The sequence below is a fragment of the Halichoerus grypus genome, chromosome 3, assembly GCF_964656455.1.
Source record: "Halichoerus grypus chromosome 3, mHalGry1.hap1.1, whole genome shotgun sequence".
NCBI lineage: Eukaryota > Metazoa > Chordata > Mammalia > Carnivora > Phocidae > Halichoerus > Halichoerus grypus.
In genome coordinates, this window is record NC_135714.1 from 33,599,608 (window position 1) to 33,625,048 (window position 25,441).

General features: G+C 44.7%; 1 protein-coding gene across 9 annotated transcripts in view; it reads right to left on the minus strand.

The window, feature by feature from the left end:
- APBB2 (amyloid beta precursor protein binding family B member 2) overlaps positions 1–25,441 on the minus strand; it is a 353,214-nt gene that overhangs the window by 97,296 nt on the left and 230,477 nt on the right. For 6 of the 9 annotated variants that reach the window (XM_078068544.1, XM_078068546.1, XM_078068547.1 and 3 more), the window contains 4 exons: positions 17,778–17,986; positions 8,868–8,930; positions 8,380–8,465; positions 8,225–8,285 (listed from right to left, as the gene is read on the minus strand). In XM_078068544.1, the coding sequence (XP_077924670.1) occupies positions 8,225–8,285; positions 8,380–8,465; positions 8,868–8,930; positions 17,778–17,986 (419 nt within the window). The remainder of the gene's footprint in view (positions 1–8,224; positions 8,286–8,379; positions 8,466–8,867; positions 8,931–17,777; positions 17,987–25,441) is intronic. The other 3 variants (XM_078068548.1, XM_078068550.1, XM_078068549.1) reach the window with 3 other exon arrangements.

Genomic DNA, 25,441 nt, shown 5'->3' on the forward strand with positions numbered 1-25,441 from the left:
TGCTAAGTAATGATAATGAATTTGTTACCCAGACCAGAAATAAATCTGAATGAGTAGATACTCCTTACCCCTTCCTGTTCATCTGTTCGTGCTAATCAAGTCCATAGCCACTAATATGATTACTTCATGAAAATCTATGCTAATAGGAACCAAGGGAGGGCACAGATAAATAAAGCTCACAGAGGAATATTAGAATTTCATGTCATTCATCATGCACTTCAGAAAGTTCCTCCACCAAACCCACTATCGGACTGATGTGCATCACCTCCATCCCCCCTTCTCCCCCCTTCTGGGGCAGGATATACCAAAAGAGGAAGTAGACAAGCAGAGCTTACACAAAAATCCAGCGCCTGGTTAAAAAATCCCCCAACAGCTGAGAACTGGTTGCAAATGCGCCATAACAGAGCAGGCCAGTGCTGTGCAAAAAGGTTATGTCCCCACAGAAGGTCCACGGAAAGGATGCCTTATTGGGCAGGTTTCAAACTTTTTAGTGTTACTACTCAAAGTGTTGTGTGTAGACCAGCAGCAGCATCTGGGAGCCTAACAGAAATACAGTCCCTTGTCTCGCCCCACAACACCCGAATCTGAATTTGCCAACATGGGCAGGGAAGTCTGAAAGCACTGCAAAGGTCTGGACCACACGAGTCTGGATGACGGTGAAAAGAAAGGGGGGGGGGTCTGTCCTCAAGTGACGACCTTGCAGTTCCCTCACCCATACTCACCTCTGGCATCTCTGCTACCTCTACCCAAAACACCCGGGCAGCCTCAGCTTTACCCTCACAGCTTAGGGAACCAATGATCAGGAGTGGGTGGGCCTGATGCTTTCTTGGGCTTTCAGGTCAAAAGCATCTGAGTTCAAGTCCTCCTTCCACCAGTCACTAGCTGTGTGATAAATTATGCAACCTGCTCGAAGCATCAATTTCTTCTCTATAATTCGGGAAAATAAACACGATGCCTCATGTTTGTAGGAAAACTTAGCCTGTGAGTGCCTGCGTGCTGAACACAGGCTGAGCGTGTGTTTGGAAAAGGGGGGCCAGCAGCCTGTCTCCAGCCCTGGAGAGCATGACAGAGCCAGTTATGCTTTCTTCCCTTCTCCATCTTTGAAGATCCATCAGACTGCACTATTCCGTCTCCAGATGCCATAGGTCAGGACTGCCACATTTCATCTGGCATCTTAATGTTTCTCAGGAACCAGTGACTTCTGAGATGATCACACATTCATTTCACAGAAGAGGAAGCTGAAAGGTGGAGAATTAAGTGCTTGGAACAAAATCATCCCCTTACCCAGGTCCTTTATTATGGATTTCAGAGGAGAAGGTTCTACAGGCAGTTCTGAAGACCTCTCTTCATAAATATCCTGGAAATGATTTGTTATGCACTCACACGGGGGGGTCCAAGGCCCAGGAGACCCCACCTTTGAGTGCCATTTCCACCACTAGCTAATTGTGTGACCCAAGGAAAGTTATTTATTCATCTTTTCTGGGACTGACTTTTTTCACCTGTAAAGGAGGCCCTTTGGATCATCTCCAGGGTCACTTCCAGCTATAAGCAATTCAATGATTCCAAATGAAAGGTGCCCTTTGCGGATTTCTTTAAAGATGTAATTTTCGATATTGTCCACAAGGTGGCAGCACCCCTCCTTTACAGAAGTCCAGGCAGCGTGACACAAAGGATGAGAAAGAACTCTAAGAAACTAGCACACATTTTTCAAAGCATTAAGTTTTCTACAATTTAACTATAATATTTTATTTAGTGTTGATGATTATCATCAAGAGTTTGGCCAGCAATGTGCTACATGCCATTAGGAAAGGACAGCTTTATGGGGCTAAGTTTGGATTTTAAGATATTACAAGTAGGATGAGCAAAGGTCAGACAGCAAATTAATGGGAATTTAGAAATGCAAGCTACCTGACGGCCCAAACAGGGCCAGGGGTTGCCTTCTTGAGAAATGAAGCACAAGAGGCAAATATCTACTAAAGGTTCATGTATACAGGAATGTTAAAGGGCGCCTGGGTGGTTCAGTTGGTAAAGTGGCTGCCTTCGGCTCAGGTCATGGTCCTGGAGTCCTGGGATGGAGTCCCACATGGGGCTCTCTGCTCAGTGGGGAGTCTGCTTCTCCCTCTGCCCCTCCCCCTGCTCGTGCTTGCTTGCTCTCTCTCAAATAAATAAATCTTTAAAAAAATTTTTTTTCACATGGAAAAGTAACACAAAAGAGACAAAGAAAAAAATGATTAGAGAAAAAATATTTGAGATTACAATAATGAATAAAATTTGAAATTTAAAATGCATAGAAACAAAACAATGTGGTACCCTGAATTAGACTTGGAACAGAAAACGGACATTAGAAGAGAAACTGGTAACATCAGAATAAAGTGTTTAGTTAATTGTTTCGTGCTCCTGTTAATTTCTCAGTTTTGACAAATGTACTACGGTTATGTAAGACAGGACATTAGGGGAAGCTGGGTAAAGGGGATTTGGGAACTCTCAGTACTATCTTTGCAACTGTTCTGTATATTCAAAATTATTCCTAAATGAAATTTTTATCTAAAACTTTCATAGAAAAATATGCATCGAGGAAGAAACAGCCAAGAATGGACAGAAACAAGAGAGTTTCATGAAGCAACGTCCTGTCTCGATAATTTAAGGAGACATTCTAGAGAACACAGTAGCTCAGGTGCAAGAACACTAGGCTGCATCTATTAAAATGACAAAGCCTAGAGTAAAGCGGGCGGTGAACAAAGAGGTGTATTCTAGGACATTACTGGTGGAATTACGTGCTGCTGGATCCTTTCTGTAAAGCAGTTTTGCCACAGGTGACCGAGCCATACACCGACAGCCTCTGACCCAATAGTACCCGTCTTAGCAACCTACAAGGAGGAAAAAAGTCACCTAGTTTTATGAAGTTGTTGCTCCCATGGCCACTGGGTGCCTAGATGGATCACAGTGCTATTCATTAAATGCAGTAGTAAATATCAATGGAGTTAAGAACGACAAATCTGAGAACTGTGGAAAGGAACATATGAAATAAGTTTTTTTAATATTTAATTAATTAATTAATTTGTTTATTTATTTATTTATTTGAGAGAGAGAGAGCACAAGTGTAAATGGGGGGAGGAGCAGAGGAAGAGGGAGACTCCATGCTGAGCGTGGAGCCTGACACGGGGCTCGATCCCACGACCCTGAGATCATGACCTGAGCCAAAATCAAGAGTCGGACGCTCAATCGACTGAGCCACCCAGGCACCCATGACATATAGTAGCACTCATGACATACAGTATCCTAGATTGGGTCCCGGAACAAAAAAAAAGGATATTAGTGGGGAAAAAAATGAAAAACTGAATGAGGTCTATAGTTAATAATATGGTATCAAGAGTCATTTATTAATTTTGATTACTGTACTCTGATTATGAAGATGTTATTAGGGAAAGCTAGGTGAAGTAGGTATATGGGAACTCAATCTCTGTGACTCTTCTGTAAATCTAGAATCATTTTAAAATAAAAAAAAATGAAGACCTCAGAATTATACACAAACACACCCATTACTATCAACTACAAAAATAATTATTGTACAAAAAAGTAGGTAGGCTTGAAAAACATTTTCAGAGTTTTAAAAATACTTTGCTCTTGGGGCGCCTGGGTGGCTCAGATGGTTAAGCGTCTGCCTTCGTTTCAGGTCATGATCTCCAGGTCCTGGGATCGAGCCTCATGTCAGGCTCCCAGCTCAGCGGGGAGGCTGCTTCTCCCTCTCCCTCTGCCTCTCCCCCTGCTTGTGCTCTGTCAAATAAATAAAATCTTTAAAAAGTAAAAAATAAAAATACTTTGCTCTTTGGGGAGGGGGTTAGGGAGGTGCATGCGGGCGTGAGTGCATGTGGGTGTGTCTGTGGGTGTGGTGGGGGGTGTGGTCATTTTATGTTGCCATCGCTATTTAGAGGTTTCACTGAACACCTGATTGTCAAGGTGCCCAGACTCACAGTGGCTGGAGAGGGTTTGCAACACCCACATCCTGATAGCCTGAAAATGATTTTAATTTTTTTAGCATGTTAAGTTTCACTTAGGAAGAAAGACATGTTCTATAATAACTTTTTAGTAATCAGCCCTTAGGGGCTATATTTATAATTCCATGGCACATGAAATTAATTATTTTTTTCCTAAAGAAAGGATACTTTCTGCTTATCTGGGGGGCACTCGGTTTTCTAGTTTTTGGCAGATTGAAGGAATGTGCGGGGTTATCTAAAGAAATAACTTACTTCTACAAAAGAACTTGAACACCTAGAAAAATCCAGGTCTTGCCACTCCTCCCTTCTTAGGTGCTCTAGATGACATTAAACAGGCATGAAGGGGGCAGGTGGTAAAGGACAGAGGGTGCGTGTGTGTTGTGGGGGGGCTCCTCCAAAGTGACTTCACTGAAGTCAGTTCCAAGCTCACTGGCTTTTCCAAAATTGGTAAAGAATAATTTCATTTAGGACTGCTGGATTTTACGATGGTTGTAATTCTGAGAGAACAGCTTGGCCTTCCCTGCAAGGCTTCCTGTGCCCATTTCCATTGGGAGGTAGTGTGAGCATGCATTCATCCAGAGAAGCACAGCCAGACTCCTCAATGGCCTCAAAGGAACGTCAACCCTGCTGTGTCCATGGCGAATGAAAGTGTGTAGATCTGCCAATCACCAGCGATGCAGCCTATCTCCACTCCAGCCCCCTTGGCTTCCTCCTGTTCTAGGCCCAACCTTGACCATAAGCCTCGTTGAAATCATACTACTCCGGGAGGGTTTAAAACACCCTGCAGCCCATCTCTTCCACTTCTAAAGTTCAGTTCATCACTGCCTCAAGTCAGACCAGCAAGCGAGGCCACACTGTCATAACCTTCTATCAATTTACTTGAAATGAGTTTTGCTTGAGTGTTTGTCCTTTGCTTCCAATGAGTAATGCTATGAAATACCGACTGACAAAACCCAAATTTCCATATATCTACGTATAGTTGGAATATTATTGAGGACACATCATTTGGTGGTTGCCCCTAAGTAAAGCTCCAGGTGAGAATTTTCCTTTTTTTTTTTAATTGAGGTATAACTGACATGTAACATTAGTTTCAGGTGTATAACACAATGATTCAATATTTGCATATATTGCAAAATGATCACCAAAATAAGTCTAGTTAATATCCATCACCATACATAGTTACAAATTTTTTTTTCTTGTGATAAGGACTTTTAAGATCTACTCTCTTAGCAACTTTCAAATTTGCAATGTGTAAGGAATTTTTTTTTCTCCAAGTCTAGTGAGCCTGGGCTCTGTAGCTACATGGCCCGGATTCAGATCCTGATGTTATTTACTTACTAGCTGCTTAACCTTCTATGACTCAGTTTCCTCATCTGCAACATACAGATAATGATAGGCCACTGAATTTTTGTGAGGATGAGAGCCAGCAGAAATAAAGTCTTAAGGACAATGCCTGGCAAAAAGTTAACAATAAATATTCATTATTACAGTTACTTTATAAAGAAGCACTAGAAAAACGGTTACATACCATCAGGACTGGGAGGCTTCTGCCTCATGCACATTGTGATTCATATGACAGAGGGTTCTAAAACCCTCTGCCCTCTCACCGTGCTGTGGGGTCTTCAACAATGATAATGACAGCATGGGGACCTTCAGAATCCAGGGCAGGGGGGGTTGGTTGCCAACATCTTTTCAGGATTCTGAGCTGTCCTAGGGATTTGTCCTATTTACCCTAAGAATCCTCGATGTAAATAATCACCAAGAGGCACAAAAATGAACCTGCAGGTCAATTTCCATAACTGTGTAGAGTCCTATGATCTGAAAAGCCATATTTTTTTCTTCTCCCTAGTCCGATCTTTTCTTTTTTTTTTTTTACATTTTTAAAAAAAAATTTATTTATTTATTTATTTGTCAGAGAGGGGAGAGGGACAGCACAAGCAGGGGGAGCGGCAGGCAGAGGGAGAGGGAGAAGCAGGCTTCCCGCTGAGCAGGGAGCCCGATGCGGGGCTCCATCCCAGGACCCTGGGATCATGATCTGAGCCGAAGGCAGACGCTTAAAAGACTGAGCCACCCAGGCGTCACGCTGGCCTGATCTTTTCTGACTCTTGTCTATTATCCCAGTACAGACAGATGCACTGATTATTTCTTTACATTTTCTGTGCCTTTAAAAAAAAACGCATTTGTTCTCGTAAGTTTTCCAAGACCTTCTACAAAACAAAGTAAGATATAAAATAAATAATACATGTATTTTTTTGTTTAGAACTCAGTCCAGCTTCGGTAACTTATGGCAACACGGAACCTCCTTATTAACAGGGACAAATTCATAATAGGTGTTCAACAGACACGCGGGCACTAGCAAGGGGCAGATAAAGAATTCAGCGAACAGGACGACTGAGAGGTAAAAAGAGAAAGCACAACTTGGGTCATATTTCAACCAGGCCTCCTGTTCCTGGTAACCAATTCCACCTCCTCCCCTCCCGCCTCACCCCTCCCCGCCCACTCTCAGCAATTTCACGCGGCCATCACTCCGCAGCCCTTTCCCCCTCCGCCTCCAGCCTCCGCCGATAACCCTTGTAAAACACCTGGGCGCAGAGCAAATGAGTCCCAGCCCGCCTTCCTGTTTTACTGTATCCGCTCCCTGCCATAAAACTTATCTTTAAAGGCCAGCACGTTAGCAGCCCACGGACCTATTCAGAATGCCGCTGGCTTGGGGACGGCCTTCACCGTATGAGGCTGTGCTGAGCACGTAGCCGGGCAGATTAGGGGCGGCGGGGCGGGGGGCGTTCAACTGCGAGCCCCGATTCCCACAGCCCTGATAGCAGCATGGCAGTTTCTAGCCGAGGAGTCAAGGTTTTGAAACTGCATGGTGTTTCCCCATTTAACTACTACTAAGGGAGCTTATTGGCTGTTTTATTCACAGACACCGATCAGCTTTGGGAGTGAGAAAAAATATCGAGGACCAGCTACATAATTTGCAAATGGAAAGGTAATATGCAGAATGAAAATGCAGAGCCCCTGTTCAAAAGGCAGGGGAAAAATTGCCATAAAAAGGGCTGAAACAAAATTGTTGCCTTTCTTCTGCAGTCTCTCTCTTCACTCATTATGGTGTGTTTTCCTTGGTATTTAAAGTCATGCTCTCTTGGGCACGGGACACCTGCAGGGTAAGCGCAGACCTGCAGGGTAAGCACAGACCCTCACAAATGCCCAGGGGCCCTGCCCACTGCCAGGGACCAACACCTTCTGGGTTCTCCATCCCCTGAGCTGCTGGACTAACGCGCCCACGCCCTGGCCAGGAATGGGGAAACTGAGTCAGGAATACCCCTTTCCCGTGGACCCATCTCCCCTACCCCGAGGTGCAGCAGACAGGTGACCCTCAAGTATACCACAACCTCTGTGCCAGAACACACCAGGTACCCGGACTGGGAGTGGGCTGAACTGCCCCCCACCAACACACCACTGTGCTGTCAGCCTGGGCTGGGTAGGCCACCACTTTGCCCTCTCTCGAGATGCCATGGGAGCACGTGTGTCCCAAGCCAACTCACCCCATGCTCCCAGTGAGGCCCCTACCAGCAGTACTGACTGCTGGTTGGAGGCGGGGATGAGGATGTGTGGCAGGGCCTGAGGTGCCGAGGAGGAGGGGAACAAGCAGTCAAGAACCTCTCAGGGAGGTAGGGAGATAGCAGGACTGTTCCTAAACCAAGGCTCCAACTCCCTGGTGCATCGCCCCATTGGACGTCGCTTACAAAAACACAAATCCAAAGATAAGAGTATTAAGAATTTCAAGATGGTGACCACACCGCGTGAAAGCCCAGGCATGGGACCCATCATAAATCAGGCCTGTGTTTGAGAGAGATGGTGCAGGTGTGAGGCTGTTCTGGAAGCGGCGGGCGTGAGGAGCCTCGGACCGCCTGTCGATGGCCCCTCCCGTTGCTCTGCAAGGCTTCTGAAGCCCACTCACTCGGACAATAATTGTAACTTATTACCTTGTGCAAAGAACTGAGGTAGTGAGATACGGGTACAGTGTTGATGGTTATGGAAATCCTCCCCAACCTAACGTGGCCTAGGGATTTATTTCAAGTGTTGGGGAAGTTAGCAAAGAGAGAGGATGGAGGAATAATTCCTTAGTCAGTGGCTCTGGGTTGACACTTTATAAAAACTGAGCCATTTCCAAAGCCATTACTTCGATGCAAGAACATAACCTGGCTGCTGAAAGCATGTTTCTTACAAACCTTGGCTTCTGGGTCACTATTGATACCGCAAGAATCGTCATCATCAGCACGTGGGGCATTTCTAGAAAGAAAAACAGAAAACTGGACTTAGAATTCTACTGTAAACTCTAGCTGCACGAAGCCACACATTATGGCAGGTCCTTCCCATGTCCTACCTGAGTTTCAAAGATGCATAGCGGAGTGTTGCTCCTTCAAACTCTTTTAAACTGGGGTCCGGGTTAACTGTGGCTGCATGCAAATCCTAGGGGAAAATAGATCCCTGTTAATGGAGAAAGGGGGGAGGGCCTCTGACTTGGCCTCAAATATCAAAGGGGAGAAAAGTCCTCCCGGCATGAGGCAGAGAGTGTATGTGAGCTTAGGCAGAAAAAGGGCATGCAAGGGCTGCTGGATGCTGGCTCAGCGCAAGCCCCGGGTTCTTACAAGAAACAGGGGACCTGGGGCAGTCAGCTTGAAGTCATTCACAACAGGACACATCAAAAAAAAAAAAAAAAAGGCAACATGTGTGTGAGCTGGGCATCCCTAGCAAGCCCCATCACGGCATCCCTGCAGAATGGATGATATTCATGAAGAAGAAAAAGATACAGCCACAGCCATGCAGAAAGGACAAAATATTAAATGATCTAGAATCTGACAATATACTTGCCTTCCAAATGTCACTATTAATCTTTCCCCCATTCAGAACAGCAAAATCACTCCATGGCTGTTTCTAGACATATAATTATTCACATAGGAAAAAGCACATTGATTTAAAAGAAAAAAAAAAAGGAAAGAGGAAAAGAAAAACACAAGACACTGTTGTTAGCATTGATATTCACAGGACGGGTTAGGGAACAAATTCACTCTACCAGCAACTGGTTAGCTGGCTCTAGATCTAGATTATCACCTGAAGCCTAGGGCGGGAGGAGAGAGATGGTGCTCGCGTTACTTACCACAGAAATGACTGACCAGCGCTAGCAGTCAGTGTTAGATCTTCTAGACGTGGCCTTAAGCTCACAGATTAAATGCCTAGTGGACCTAATACCACGGGAAACTTTCTCTCCTGGTAACCAAACAGAACTGTCTTCTGGAGATGGGGGCAGAATTAGGGATGGTACCTGTCACTGTGAGGATTTGAAAACGGGGGAATGTCCCCGGTCAAGGGCATAAAAACCTGGGGCTCAAACTATTTTCATGTAAAAGAGAAAAGGACAAGGAAAGGGTAGGAGGGATGGTAAGGAACGCAGCCGGACGTCAACATCTGCCGAGATTTAACTGACCAAAAACAGCTCTCCACAGTCTAATGTAAAGTCTTCCAGGTCGTAAGAAGCTCTGCCTCCTTACCACAGAAGCTTCTTCACAAATGAATGTTTGATCACGAAATGATTTTGTAAGCAGGATCCTAGAACAAAGCACGAAGCCTTGCCTTGTTGGGAGACCGCTCAGAATAGATCTTTGAATCTAAACAGCCCTTCCATTGCCCTCAGACAACAGGCAAGGTTGTTGGGTTTTTTTGTTTTTCCTTTCTACCACAGTGAGTGAATATCCAAATATTTTTCATGTAACATTTGGGGAAATAAATGAAGCAAACAAAACCCAGGGACATGGTTATGAATGCGTTCCACCGATGCATCAGGCGAATCACCTCTTTCCTCGGATAATAAATCAACAGCGGAGACTTTTTGCTCCAGTCGCCTTTCAACTAAAGCGCTCTGAAAATGAGACGGGAATGGGGACCCATGATGTCTGCTCACGACATCAGTATAATTTTGAAACCCACTCAGAGCAGAGGCAGAGAAGTTCAGATGTGCCGAGCGTTGGAAGAGACAGGTGTTCCTTTAACTCGGCAGGACGCGACGAGCGCGGAGTCCCTGCAGATGTAGATCTCTCGTCACCACTGCAGAGCTGGCGTCACTGTCGCTTTCCTTTTTGGACTAAGCACCCGAACTGCAGTTTTTCGAAATAAAGTGGAACTTACACCACTGTATCTACTTTTTAAAAAATAATCTCTTTTACTGAGCGGAAGAGCAGGAGTGCTGCCTAGCCCTTCGCCTCTATACTCCATCCCCTGAAGCGGTGCTCAGTTTTCACCGAGGAGAAAATTCCTAACACAGGAGGGTCTTAATGTGTTAGCCCAGGAGAGCTGGGAGGCCCCCTGAAATCGGGGTGGGGTTTTGTGTGTGTGCATTTTCCTGGGGAGAAGATCCCCCACTTTTCCCATATTTCCAGAGGGGCTGGTGACCAAGAAAAGTTTAGAATCACCCTTGTAGGGGGACTCATATGATAAGGACCTGAAATGTCAAGAATTTTAAGCTAGAATTTCTTTTTTTCTTTTTTAAAGGAAAATAAGCCTATTTGATCCCAAATCATCATCACAGTTTACATGTGAGCAATATTTGCTTTTTCATTGAACTTGAGTGTTAAAAAAGGGTATCAGATGGTGAATTAGTAAGACTCCAGGTAATTATGTTCTCATAGAGAAATTAAAAAAAAAAGAGTGGGTGTCTGGGCGCCTGGGTGGCTCAGTTGGTTAAGCGACTGCCTTCGGCTCAGGTCATGATCCTGGAGTCCCGGGATCGAGTCCCACATCGGGCTCCCTGCTCAGCGGGGGGTCTGCTTCTCCCTCTGACCCTCCTCCCTCTCATGCTCTCTGTCTCTCATTCTCTCTCAAATAAATAAATAAAATCTTTAAAAAAAAAAAAAAAAGAGTGGGTGTCTGACAAGAGGAATCTGAAATCAAATTATCCTCAACAGGCACGGTGTGGGGACAGGATAGAAAGAGTACTTTTTCAAAACAAGTATTCAGAGAAGTCTTCAGCATTTAATTAAAATAGTTCTCTGTATGCGTGTATGGTTTAAAAAAATTTTTTTTAATGTATTTATGTTGGGTCCCTGTAATGTAAAAGTTGATTATAATTTTAAAATTCTATGAATCCTGCTCTTATGCTACGGAGACATGAGTCAGCTGGCAAACTTCCAACAATCACCTCTTACGGAGTTAAATAAACAAAGGTTGTCTAAAGCAATTTTTCAAAAGCTAAAATAACATGGGGACTCTAAAAGAAACCCTTTAGTACAAAACTCAAGTATGGGCTAAGAGAACCTATGTTATGACTAGGACAAAAGACCCTTTTCCCTCCTACATCTAACAGCACTCATTTTTAGAAATTCTCTTTCCTATAGAAGTGACCATAATTTTTCTCTTTTTTAAAAAATTAAGGGCAACAAAATCTGTCTTGCATTTTAATAACCACATATTCTATTCATCTAATTTTTTTTTTTTTTAAGAAAAGAGAATACAACATTTTAGCTAATCTTTTTTTTTTTTTTTAAAGACAACCCAAAGAGATTGTTTGGTTCTACAGAAAGTCTGTAGTCTGCATGGCGGGAGTGAGAGATGAAAGAAGAGACGAGACAAAGAGAAAGACAGTGAGAGAGGGAAAGGCAGGTGGGCACTGGGCCTCAGGAAGGACAAAGATGACGGACAGGGAAAAGGCTAGTCAAGGAAGAACAGAGACCGTGTTCCACGAGCGATGACCTCCCAACTGATAATCTTTCAGGCAATGCAGCTAAATCTTTGCACAATGGAATGTTCTGGGGCCAGAGTTACAGGTGGGGACATAGTCTCCTGGTGCTTTTCTTGACCTTGACCAGGTGAAGCACCCCTTCCCCTGATCAAAGTGATCACACTGAGTTCTGGGAGAGCCTTGGAGCCTTAGCTCCTCAGAGGTGGTGATGTCCCTGGGGAATGACCCAGCCCCTGGAGCATGGTGCCTATCATGACCCTTCATGACCTTTCAGCATGGTGCCCTTTGTGACCATACAGCAGAATCTGTGTGAGGGTGGACCCACTAAGGGAATCCAATGGTATAACCTTGACTATGGAGGGTTTTCTTCTTCCTTTTTTCTCTTCTGGGATCTCAGAAAGCAATTCTACAAATCAAATGAAAGTGATACATTGTCCTTCTGCTGAAAAAAAGCTAACACTGGAGTGGACGATGTCAATAGCAAGCTCTTGAGGATGGGTCCAGGGGGACGAGAAAGTTTCTAAGAAGTGGTATCAAAATGTAACCTGGAGAGCAAGCATGGAGGGTGAACCTGCTGAGAACCAGACAGAGAGGAAAGCAAAAGAACGTCCCCTAGTGACTTTGACAGGAGCTACATCATCACCTCCACGTGCGTGAACTTCAGAAGTTCTGCTGCAAAGCCCGGTTCAAATCCTGCTTCTGCTCTCATCTGCTCTGTGACCTCAGTTCCTTATCTAGAAACAGGGCTAAGAAGACCTCACCATCAGGGTGTGGACAAACTGAGATCAAGAGCGTTAGCCCTTAGCATAGGGACCGCCTGCCCGAAGGTGCCCAAGACATGGCAGTTCCCCTATCCTCCGCTCTCTCTTTCCAGGGAGGAAAAAAAGGCCATTGGTAAGAATAAAAAACTGGGGGACCTGTGGACTATAGAGTGTTATGAATTATGCTTCTTAATCCTCTTCTGTCAAGACCTGAGCCTTGGTATATGTGGCCTTGATGATAAATGCAGAGCACCCAGAATCTTGGAACTCTAAGGAACGGGCCAGGTGATGTTAATGAGCACTGAATCCATAGATGTATGCACATTTTTTAACTTCTTTTTAAAATGCTTTCTGTGTTTTGGTGGATGGTTTGTCACGCAAACATAACCCAGAGAAGTAAAAAAAAAAAAAAAAGAGTCAAACTAGTAAACAGATTGCCAAATATGTGTGCAATTAAATTCATCTCTGTGAGCCAGAGGAGGGTCAGGAGACCCAGGGCTCTGGTGTCAACTAAGAACCCGCTCAGCTACGACACTGGTTTATTCCTTCATTCAGCAAACACGTAATGAGCTTCACCATGTACCGGACACGGTGCCAGGTGCTGGGGACACAAGATGAGGGGGGACAGGTCCTCACCCTCACTCCCCCCCCAGGGAGGGAGACTGACATGCCACAGTAATAATACTATAAAAAGACACTATGGAATAAAGGGCTTTCAAAGTGGAGGGATGAGAGCAGTAATTCCCAGGAGAAGCTGGGATGGGTCCAAAGAGGAAGTGAATTATAAACAAAGACAGGGATACTAGATTCATTAGAGGGCCAGCTCTTGTACTTACTCCACACAGAATCACCTGGAAAGCTTATGATAAGGGCAGATTTCCAGGTCCCACCCGTAGAGAATCTAGCTTAGTGGCCTCGGGTAGGGACCAAGGAATCAAAATATTCTACACGCCTCAGAGGTCACCTTGGCCACCGGCCTTGGCTCACAGGCTGAGAAACACTGACATAGCATTCACTAGGCCCTTCTTGAAGGTTCTCGCCAGTCATGTTACTTGATTGGGTCAAGAGTTCAGAAAAAAGATGACAGAATAGCTCCTTTGTGTTTTCATCTTATTTCTAAATGTATATGAAACTCCACAGGTTCTAATGTAATACACGGAATTTCCCCTCCCAGGGAGTTAGTGGCTCAGGGCCCCAGCAGCAATACAGGAAGAACAGAGTGAATTATGATCAAGATCACAGTTCTGAGAAACAATTCCCCATCCCCTTGCTCCAGAAGCACTCTCCTCCATACTTCTCTTCTTAAGAAATGGGAAACACCTTCGGTTGGAAACATTGTAAGACAAGACTTGCCTACAGGCCAACAGTGATTCATAAAAATACTTAGTGTGGCTCCTTTCTTCTAAAATTCGACATCCAAGTAATTTGGAACAAACTGATGGATTGGGGAGGGGAGGGGGAGATCACTGTGCGCCCAATTTCAATAGCAAATGCTTCCTGGCCAGTTTATAAACTTTAGAAAATACTGCTGGCGTGCACAGAGGAAACATTATCCACTGCGCTTAGCACTTCCCCGGTCAGCTCTGGGATGTGAAATGTAAAATTTTCAAACTGTAAGGAAGCTTTCAGTACAAAACTTTCGTGAAGCAGAGTCAACAGATTTGGGTTTTTTTTTTTCCCCCTAAACGAGCTCGGGGGAAAAGCTGAATAAAACATGCATTTCTAACATGACATATTACAAGTTTCTTCTCGTCCTTAACATTTTGCTTTCTCTCATGGTTCCAAACTAGTATGAAACAGATTCTATTTAGAGATCAAAGAAATGGTGTCAGGGAAATAATCATTTCTCTTCCACTGTCATTAGCACCTGAGACAATGTTATCAAGAGAAGTCATTTTCTTTTTTTTTTTAAAACTTTGAGCACTTCTTCTTCTTTTTTTTTCTTTTTAAGATTTTTATTTATTTATTTATTTGAGAGAGAGAGAATGAGAGACAGAGAGCATGAGAGGGAGGAGGGTCCGAGGGAGAAGCAGACTCCCTGCCGAGCAGGGAGCCCGATGCGGGACTCGATCCTGGGACTCCAGGATCATGACCTGAGCCGAAGGCAGTCGCTTAACCAACTGAGCCACCCAGGCGCCCGAGAAGTCATTTTCTAGAAGGCTCTGCATAGGACACCGCCTGCCCTTGGGTTGAGATGAAGAGCTGTGAGACTCGCCAAGCCCCCCGATAAACAGAACCGTAAAACCCGGGGTGGGGTGGGGGTCAGCAGACCTTCACTGAAGCATAGGTGTATGACCTTGAGCAAGCTTCGCCTCTCAGTCTTAGTGTTGTCAAATGTAAAAAGCGAACGACAACGACAGTACTGATGCATAGGGTTCTATCAGGAGTCATGGGATAAGGCACGAGCTTGACACCATAAACACTCCATTACCTTTGGTGCCTCTGGTTTAATATACACGTCAGCGTCTAAACGTCCTGGGTATACATACGGCAGGCTGGGTCTTACCCCTACCCCCCGTCCTCTTCTCTCTACTTGCTCATACGTTTGCTTCTAGGATTTTAACATACTGCCTTAAATGTGCTCGGTTCTTGGACATAATGGCCTATGTACACGGGGAAAATGCGTATGAAGTGAACAATCAAAAGGCTGATCAGAAGAACATCTAGTCCATTGGTCTATTAAAGTGCTGGATAGGAGTGGCGCTCTCTCTCTCTCTCTCTCTCTCTCCCTGAAACTTAAAATGACGCATCCTTTAACAAAGTTCCTTGGAGGGATAAGGGTCAACACAATGGCATGGTCAATAGCAGAAAAGAAGCACGAGACAGACAGCAAGGTAGAAATTCACACAGTACCAGGGGGCAGAGCATAGGGTCCAGAGTCTGAGAACTAGACACATGCCTCTCCTACACCAGCTGCACGGTTACTGAACTCACTGAGCCTTAGTTAACTCTTTTCTTAAGTAAGGAACATATCAGCTGTCCTCTCGGTCTTGAAGGGAACAAATGAGATGACATTTATGAAAATATGCTGAAAGCCACACTAAATCATGAATAGCAGCAGGGACCCTGAGCGCTGTGGATACATTAGGGGAACACTGAACCCACGGAGAGGAAGCAGGAAGCGAGGGCCATGGGACACAGTCTGAGCCTGGGAAGGGGCCCTGAGAGGTAGCTAGGACAGGACTGGGAGGCAGGTGTAGAGAAGGGGAAGAAGAGGCCCAGGTGGGCATCAGGAGGAGGCTCAGGGATTACAGGTGGACTCTGCTGCTGACCACCCTCCCCAGGGCCCGCTGCCTGCCTGTGATGCATTCTTCCCAAGATTTTCTGCAGAAAACATGGAAATGAAAACCTGCCATATTCATCAAAGAAATAAAAATCCGAGTCCCATAAACCTTGGGCTGCCCTCCTTGGACTTTACCACACCCACACCTCGGCCTCAGGAGGCAGGCTTTAAGAAGAACTTCATTTCTTCTACATACAGAGGACAAGAGGTTCCCAGGACAAAAGCGACATCTCAAAGAGAGTCTGATCTAACTTCTGGGACAATGAGAAAGCACAGTAGGCTGGAATCTCAAAGCCAGGGAAGTGGAGTGAGAACAACCCTGGCCTAAGATTCAGGAGCATTCAGGATCTCTGAGTTCTAGACCCAGCGGTGTCACCGGTCACCATCCTGTCTGCGCCTCAGTTTCCCTGTCTGTAATGTAGGGATACTGGGATCAGCTGACCCTTTCCCATCCTAGCATTCCCTGGTTGTAGGGTACTCCCATGTGAAGATGGTTGAAGGGTTAAAATAGGGGAATGAAGCCCTGGAATTGAGAAAGAGAATCTAACAAAGATGCCAAGAGAAAGGATGTACAGGTGAGAAAAAGAGAGAAAAAGAGAGCAGAGGTGGTGTCCTGGCTGGCTCGGCTTCTGGGAGGCCACTCAGAGGTCCAGGGGATAATGCCAAGACACAATTAGGCTGGGATGGGAGGAGGACTCCATGTCATGCTAAGCTCCTTAAGGTTCATCTTTGTCCCCCAGCGCACCTAACAAAATGAGTAACTGAACGGAATTTGCTCAGCGAAGAGGAACATGATACTTCAATAAAAAGTTACCAAAGCTGCCCAGTGATAAGCAACAAAATCCTATGTGGTTCAGCAATAGGGAAACATGTGCCTGATTATCAGGCTCACGTGCCAACCAACCAAGGCCCTTGTCTCTCACTGAGGGAAGAGCTCACCCCAACCTGTCACTTGAAAGACGGAGAATCTGAGGCCCAGGCTGGGGAAGGGAGATGCTGAAGCCCTGCAGTAGGAGGAATGGGCTTGGAATGTAGGTCTTCCTGCCTCCCAGAGAAGAGCAAGTCAATAAGCTCGGATGTAAGAAACAAGATACTGTCTCCTTTCAAAGCCAGGAAGGCTGAGAATGGTTGCAAGAACGTGGAGGAGTTCTGCCGGGGAGAGACCCAGTTTAGATCCCCTCCAAGGCCTCAAGATCAAAGAACATAGGTTGTTGAAAGAACAAAAGACTGTGGTCACATAGGCAGATGTGCCTGTGTTAGCATTCCAACTACTTTTCTGGAAAAAGCCATCGTTTAATTGTGACCTTTTCCAACGGCCACACTCTTGAATATTTTGTTATGGGGATTCACAAAGGTTCGCCGCAAGAATCTCTGTACTAATAAATACCACAGTGGAATTTTTTTTCATGCCTCAATTCTTTGTTTAAACATCACATTTCCTCCTTGGGGATAGCAGAAATTTATGCTGCTATTTATGTCTAAAATCATGTCACTTCTGCGAAATAAACAGATCCTTTAAAAAATATATAGAAATAACGCACTGAAGGGCTCTCAAGGGTTATTCTTGCAGACATCCCCTCCACGCAGTCAAATGGACCCAAGGCTAATAAGAGATGCAGTAATTATAACACGTCTGGCCAAGAGACATTCTTCTGTATGTAAATATTTTATGGAGCAGCACCATGCGAGGGCACCTGCAGAGTAAAGTATCGGTTCAGTGAGCCCCAGGGAATCTTAACCACTTCTCATTAATCAGCCTCCCTTACTTTCTATACCTAGAATGCTGTTTTCAAGAGACCAAAAGCCACGAAAAAATGAAAACATCCCTGAACGATGGTATTAACGCTATTTACACTAAGAGGAAACATTTTTGGGTTTCAAATGCATCATGCATGATCATCAAAAAACTTACCTTGATGACCTGTTGGGGCAGAAGCAACAAGTCTAAAGAGAAATCACAAGTCACATCCACTCTACTAAGGTGTTAAAAAGATACTCCATTTTACCTCGTGCTCTGGGGTGGGAGATGGCGTTACAGAACTAAGTGACCCTTTCCTAGAACCATGAAGATCGGCTGGGATGGAGACGGGGCGTTCCCACTGAGTCGTCCCTGTGGGTATGTGCCAATAATAGGTCCCAGCGATGTCGTTGATTCTCTTCCAGCCAGGCGGCAAATCTGGATCAGTCTGAAAGGAGTGATCACTCCATATATCTGCTGGGAAATGGAAAATAAGAGGGTTTTCTTAAAAGAGGAAACAATTAAAGTGTTCCATTTTTGGCACTAATAGTCCGGAGAATTCCATAGGCAGATATGTCCGTAGCACTACTGAGAACTAACGCCATCCTGTGGACACAAAGTATGGTAAAGGGGACAATATGGAAAGAAATAAGAGAACTGGAAAGGAAGACTGACACTTGAGAATACAGACATAAAGGACCCATGATCACGTCATCTTACAGGTTCAAGAACACTATGAACAAGCTAAAGCTCCATTAGCCAAAATCAACTACCCAAGCAAAATTTGCAAGGTTACACACAAAATCTACTGACTCCTTTACAAATCAGTAAGACTTACCGGTTGGCATCTTATACCATTCTCAGCAATGAGTATAACTCTCATTTTTTTAAACCACTTCCTGTAAATGAGTACTGTATTTATATCTTCTTCCCATTGCTTTCACAACTCCTCCCATTTGACTGTAAACATCTACAAAGCAGTGATGTCTTTTGTAATACTCTAGAATTCTAAATTGTACACAGAAGATTCCTAAGGAAGGCAGACCAGAAAAGCCTTGGAATTCAAGACTGGTAACATAAATTCATGAAGGAGGGTGGGTGTGGAATACAACAGAGAATGGTGGGGATTGTGGCAAACAAAAGCAGGTGCAAAGTCCGAAGGTGTTCAAATTTTTAAAAAAATGATGTTTTAAATATTGTGGGGGGGGCGGGGAGAATAAAATACATGTGCTGAGCAATTTCAGCAATCCCTGGCCTGTATCAGTATTTTATCAGTTTACTGGATACTGATTTGCTTTTCAGAATCTCATTTTGGCCTTCTTTCAGTTGAATATGAGATGAGTTGAAGTGCCCGAGGAAAGAGGAGAGAGAAGGACGTAGAGGAGGAAATCCACAGAGACAGAGGCACAGTGGGGAAATCACAGGCAGCTGTATCAACAGATGCACGTAGGCAGTAAAACGAGAAACCTGTGTTTCAGTCGGGGGATCACTTTTTTCTACGGATCAGGCCCTTTCCTGTGGAGCTATTTGCAAGAACTGGGGGGGCGGGGGGGTGCATCACAGTGATTCAAGAGAGAAGCACGTGGGCCTTGTTCTGTGCAAATGTCACCGCATCACGTGGGCAGGGGTCACTGCCGCTGTTACAGGGGCAACAAGGAGAAAAGGAACCAAATAAAGAGGCTGATTAAGACTAAGGGCACAGATGTGCATTCATGCGCGTGTTTGGCATCCCAGCATTCACTTTTCTCATTTAAATCTGCCAGAGGCAAAACTGCCACTTGTCTCAAATTATGATGGAAATTTCACCTCCCCCCACAGGAAATTAAGCATAATTAAATAATTTCAACTTACCCCAAATTTTCAGAAACTACTCGAAACAAACATGTATACACTCCTTTGTCCTGTCTCCTTTTTAGGGGGTGGAGGGGTTGTTTTGGTCTTTTGCATCTCAACTGGGACAGGAAAAATAAAATACATGGATGTCTGGATTAAGATGGAGAAAATCCTACCAAGGGTATTTCCTTGTCCCATTCTAGTGGCTTACAGAACCACGCTTTGGGACTTGAAAGGACATAAAAAGGATGCTAGTTACCATTTCTGTGGTTTTTGAGGTCCGAGGGCCTGAGTTTTATACCTTTATCCTAGTTGTCTCTACAGCTGGGACATGAGCATGTATCAGAATATGGAATCATGTCAGACCAAGGACAGAAACCAAGATCTCTGCTGAGATTTTGTTGGATTAAAAATTAAAAGGGGATTTATTCCATTGTTAAAAACTGATGATGGTGATATGATTATGATGGAGAAAGTGAGGTTGGCAATTCTACAGTATTATTAACAGTTCCAGAAACATTTACAGAATCCCTTCTGCATCATCCCACATTGGGTTTTAAGGGATGTAAGCCCTGTGAGGGCAGAGACATCATATCTGTCTTGTACATCATTGGATGAATGGTGGGTGGATGGATGGATGGATGGAAGGAAGGAAGGAAGGAAGGAAGGATAAATAAACGAGGAATGAATGAATGAATGAATGAATGACGTCTTTGAATGATGGATCTTAGCGAAAGAAGAATTCTGAAGAAATTAGTTCTGTGCAGTTTCACAAAACAGAGCAATTTCACAACCCCCAGGAATAGCAATGTCTACTTCCCTTTGATGGTGTATGTGAATGTTCTTATGGATAAAAGGAAACATAATATGACAAACTGGAAAGAGTCCTGGGCTGGTGGCCAAGAGACTCTGAGTTGAGATTTTGGTTCTTTTTTTATTGATAGGTTCCACAGGGAATAGTAAGAAATAGGCCTTCAGCCTCATTACAGTTTATTTTGTTTAACCGAAATAGCCCCAATTTCCTTTGTTTTCCTACATAAAATTATGTATACATTTAAATAAGTACTTTGGACCTTATTCAACAGGTCCGTAGTTTTTCAACTGTTACCACATTGGGAGGAAGACAGTGGTGCAGGGGGGTGGAATTCCAGGCCCCTCCAGACCCTTCTGACCACAGCAGCACCATTTTTTAACTGTTTCCAATACTGGTGTTGTATGCATGATTTTCCTTGAAAACAGGGATCAGGTTTCTTCTTATTATTATTGTTTAAAATTAAGTCTGAAACCATAGCTAACGCCAAAGTACAGTGGAGCCAAGACATCTAAATCCCAAGAGGCCACTTCTGTCAAAGATTATTCAAAATATTGCAAAGCGGCTTAAAATGGTTGCCCTCGTATGAGTACCACAGTGCATATGGCACGAAGAAGGGCATGCAGACTCAATCAACAGAGGAAAAAATCTATAAATACCAGGTGATAAGAGGAGAAAGTTCCAACCCCTTTTGATTTTCAGAAAATTACTTAGTGAAGGTTTGCTGATGACAAAGGAGCTGACATTGCAGAAAGGAAATGATGTCTGATGGTTTCATTGCCCTTCTGATCCTCAGCAGTCTTCTCACACTGAGTTGTATGTCATGCACCCCTTCTTGACAGATCTGACTTGAGTTCTGAAGTCATGGTATTCCTAGTTTTCAGCGGGAATATCCTAAAAGACCTCCATCCTGGAGAACTTTCCTTTTTGGGTGAGTCACTGTGGAACAGTAACCTTAGGAAGATCCAGTCAGCATTGGACAGCAGGAAGCAAGCCACAGGATTTCATCCCAGTTACCCAACCTCAAGACTGGAACGCAGACCAACTGTTGGTGGGGAGGGGGTTACTTAAGGAAAGATTATAGGAGAGTTAAGATGGAGAAGTCTCTAGAAAGCCTGAAGAGTATTTTTAAATACTCCAGTAAAACTAGACACGAGGGGAGTCAGTAAAGACTCTAAATATGGTATTATGCAGCCTGGCATGGCAACCAAGTGTGAACTCTGCACGGGGCCTTGGTATTCTGGCTCAGCCACTCGTGGTCTGAATGACCTCCGACAAGTTACTCAATCTCTTTGGGCTGAATTCAGATGCTTATCTGTAAAACAGGGACCAAAACACTATCACTCTACATCACCGAGTATTGTGCAAAACACTCAGAATAAAGGTTGACATATAATAGGCACATTTACCACATAAATGTTTGCTGTTAGGGGCGCCTGCGCGGCTCAGTTATTTGAGCGTCCGACTCTTGGTTTCAGCTCGGGTCATGATCTCAGGGCCATGGGATCGAGCCCCGTGTCAGGCTCTGTGTTCAGTGGGGAGTCTCCTTGAGATTCTCGCTCTCCCTCTCCCTCTGCCCCTCTCCCCCACTAGCTCTCTCAAATAAATCTTTTAAAAAACATTCAAAAATATTTTTAAAAATATTCACTGTTATTGCTATTATTATATATCATAGGTCTCCAAAGCCAACAATATATTAAGTTCACTAAACACACTATAAAAAAAGATTCTCGTATGTCCAAAGGAAAATGCTCATTACAGAATTTATGGGATTATGTGATCATCATGGTTCAAAGAATAAAGATAAAAGAAGATAATTTTAAGGTGACTCTTACTCTGGAGAAGAAGGTCCACCAGACTCCCTTAGCAGGGCTGGGCTTTGAGGACCTGAGCAGGTCAGGTAAGACCAGATTCTACCCACCATGCCTTGCTGGGCTTCTTCCCTGGCTGACCGTGGCTCTGCCAATACCTTCTCTTTCTTCAAATGTCTGTCTCTCAGTGTATAAGTAAAAAAATAAATATTTCATAATTTTAATTTTAAAAGTAAAGATTCATGTAAAAAAGTAAAGATTCATTTAAATTTAATTTTAAAAGTAAAGATTCATGTCTCCCTGTCATCTCCTTTAAAGCAGATTAGCGGGGTGGCTGGGTGGCTCAGTCAGTTAAGCATCTGCCTTCGGCTCAGGTCATGATCTCAGGGTCCTGGGATCGAGTCCCACATCGGGCTCCTTGCTCAGCAGCGTGTCTGCTTCTCCCTCTCCTTCTCTCCTCTCCCCTGCTCATGCACCCTCTCTCTCTCTATATATATTATGTGTATATATATATATTTGCAGTATATTTTATATATATATATATATATATAAACGATTTGCTAAATTTTTCCTAGGTTTCTCTCAAACACAAACCAACCCCAAATAAATAAGTTATCTTGTTTTTGTATGATTCCTGAATATTTTCTCCCACTGTGGGTCTAGGGCCTTTATTACAAAAAAAAGTCCCCTACCTGTAAAGTAAAGCACATCTTCACATACGTTACCGCATTTAATGCTCGTATCAATGGCAGCTAGAAAGCGAGGGAGGGAACATTAGCAAGCCAGGACAAGAATCCAGGCCTTTCAAGGCTGAAACCCAAATGCTATTAGCGCTGCCAGGAGTTTCTAAGAGCGAGTCACAATACTGCTGTCAACAGAAAAAGTAACAAGGGTCCTGACACCCAGATCCTTTATTACTTCTTTACCGCAGGGGCCCGTGGAGGGTCCACAGCTACCCTATGAAGAACACAGTAACGTCATCCCCTTTCTAAGTCTCAGGGAGGACAGCTGTTTGGTTTAAAGCCAAGGGGGGAGACTATGTGCCCATGTTTACATGGCTGTTACTTTTTCAGACACCTGAGAAAAATCAGTATGGACAGCTTGGGGGAATTGAGAAAGTGAATAAATAGTGGTAAAAACCAAAGAACACAATGGCTGTAAGTCTGGGGCTCTGATACCAGTCTGCAGACCTGCCCAAGGGCAAACAGCTACTAAGCAAGAGCACAACGATGTGCCCCAGGGGACTGGCCCTGAGCCCTGAACTACCCCTGTGTCTGGGTCAGTCCACAGAAGGGCCCTGCCAGTGTAGGCTTTCCACAGGACCCTCCTTTCTGGGCCTCCCTCCTGAATTCTGCTTTCAGTAATCCGGGCAACCACTTGCGAGGGCCCACAGATCTGCAGCCCCTCTCCAGCAGAAGCCTCAGGACCAAATTCCAACCTCAGGCACCCTGCAGACACTGAGACCCCACCTAGTTGTCCCTCCTTCCCTCCCTACAGGATCTTGCACCTAACATGGTCTCCGATCTGTCTCACTGCATCTGGCCGAAGGCACTGTCCCAAGCTGACAGGACGGTCCGGCAGGAGGGGTGTCCTTTCAAAGTGGCTCTATGGCCCTTCATCGTTTGTGGTGTTGTTCTGGAAGCAGGGCCTGGAAGTCAGAGTATAAAAATAGCAAGGCTGAGAGCCCCAGAAAGTCCCTCTTGTGCTGAGAGCCTCCTGGGCCAAGAGCAATACTTGGCGTGGGAACAAGGAGCCCATCTGTGAGCAGCAAAGACCCGCCCCTTCCAGTCACCTCAGGCGCCAGAGCTGTGGGCCTGGCTGCACTTTGGCCTTGTCTTCGTCTCCTTCTTCGTAGGGGCCCACTCCCCACTCCCCACTCCCCTTCCCCCTTCCCAGCGGAGCTGTATGTGAGGTAAGCCCACCTCCAATTATCTTTTCCCCTGCGCTAACTTGTAGGCACCCAAGGGTCAAATGAGAACAAATTAGCATCTAGCAGCAGCTGGAAATTTCCTCTGCTGCTCCAGAGGCCACAGGAAGGAGGAATGGATGAGCTGAGATTCTAAATTTGGCAAGATCTGCAGTGCAAAGCACAAAAGGCTTCCCTGGGGTCCTCAGAATGGCATTCACTCCCTTCCCTCAACATTTGCATACCCAGTGCCTTATGTGCAAGGCATGGGGTGAGGGGGTCATGAGGAAAGAGGAGATAGAGTAATTCATCCAACAAATATTTCCCGTCTACTCTGCGCCAGGCATTGTTTTAGGGCTGGGGATACATGGGGTCATCAGATGGATCCAGTCCTGCACCAGTGACCAGGGGCAGTGGTGCTCAAGCATCAGAGTCACTTGGAGAACCTGCTAGAAGCCATCACTGGGTACCACCCCCAGAGTTTTTGGCTCAGCAGGTCTGGGGGAGGGCCTAAGAAATTGCATTTCCAACAATTCCCAGGTGATGCTGAGTCTATGCTGCTGGTTTGGGACCATGCTTTTAAGAACCATTGGCCTAGGAAAACAGAAAAGGTAGTAATGCTTTCTGATCAGACTCCATCTAACTACTGGTTCCACAAAATAAAAAATGTGAATATATATTCATTTGGTCATTCATTCATCCACTTATTCACACACTTTTCATATTGAGGGCCTCCTATAAATGCCAAAGTACTATTCCAGAAGCTGGGTATATGGTCAGGAATCAATGGGTAATTCGATCAAGCATGTCTGGGGATGGGGTGGGCTATTTGGACAGGACAGTCTGGGAAGGTCTCTGAGGAACAATGTATCCCTAAACTACAAGGGGCCAGGCTTGTGAAGAGACAAGAGAACAGCATTCCCGGCAGAGGGAATACAATGCAAGTCCCATGTGGCAGGAAAGAACCTGTCATGTCATCACAACCAGAAAGTCACTCGAGTGAGGGTTGAGTGGTCTAGGATAAGATTCAAGGCCCCCGGGGCTAGGGATTTACCCTCTGTTTGAAGGAACTCTTGAAGGTCTTGCGTGATCTGTGTTTTTAAAACTTTTCAAAAGAGGGGCACTTGGGTGGCTCAGTCGGTTAAGCGTCTGACTCCTGGTTTCGGCTCAGGTCATGATCTCAGGGTTGTGAGATCGAGCTCCACATCCAATTCTTAAGATTCTCTCTGCAATCCCCCTCAACCTTTCTCTTAAAAAAAAAATAATCAAATCAAATCAAATCAAGAGTATTCTGCACAATGCTTCCATTCTTGGGAGAAGAAAAAACTCTTTCTTCCAAAGTCTTAGTTGCAACTGCTCCTATCTAATCTCTTGAACAATATTATTCCTGAAGGAGCCAGATGCTTTAATACAAAGTACAGGTTTCCCTTGCTATCTGAAAGTTGATGAAACATTTCATAAGCCAAAATGGCATAAAGCTAAGAAGCAATTACCATTAATTTTTTTTTTTTTAATTCATTTGAGAGAGCGAGAGAACACAACCAGGGGGTAGAGGAAGAGGGAGAAGCAGA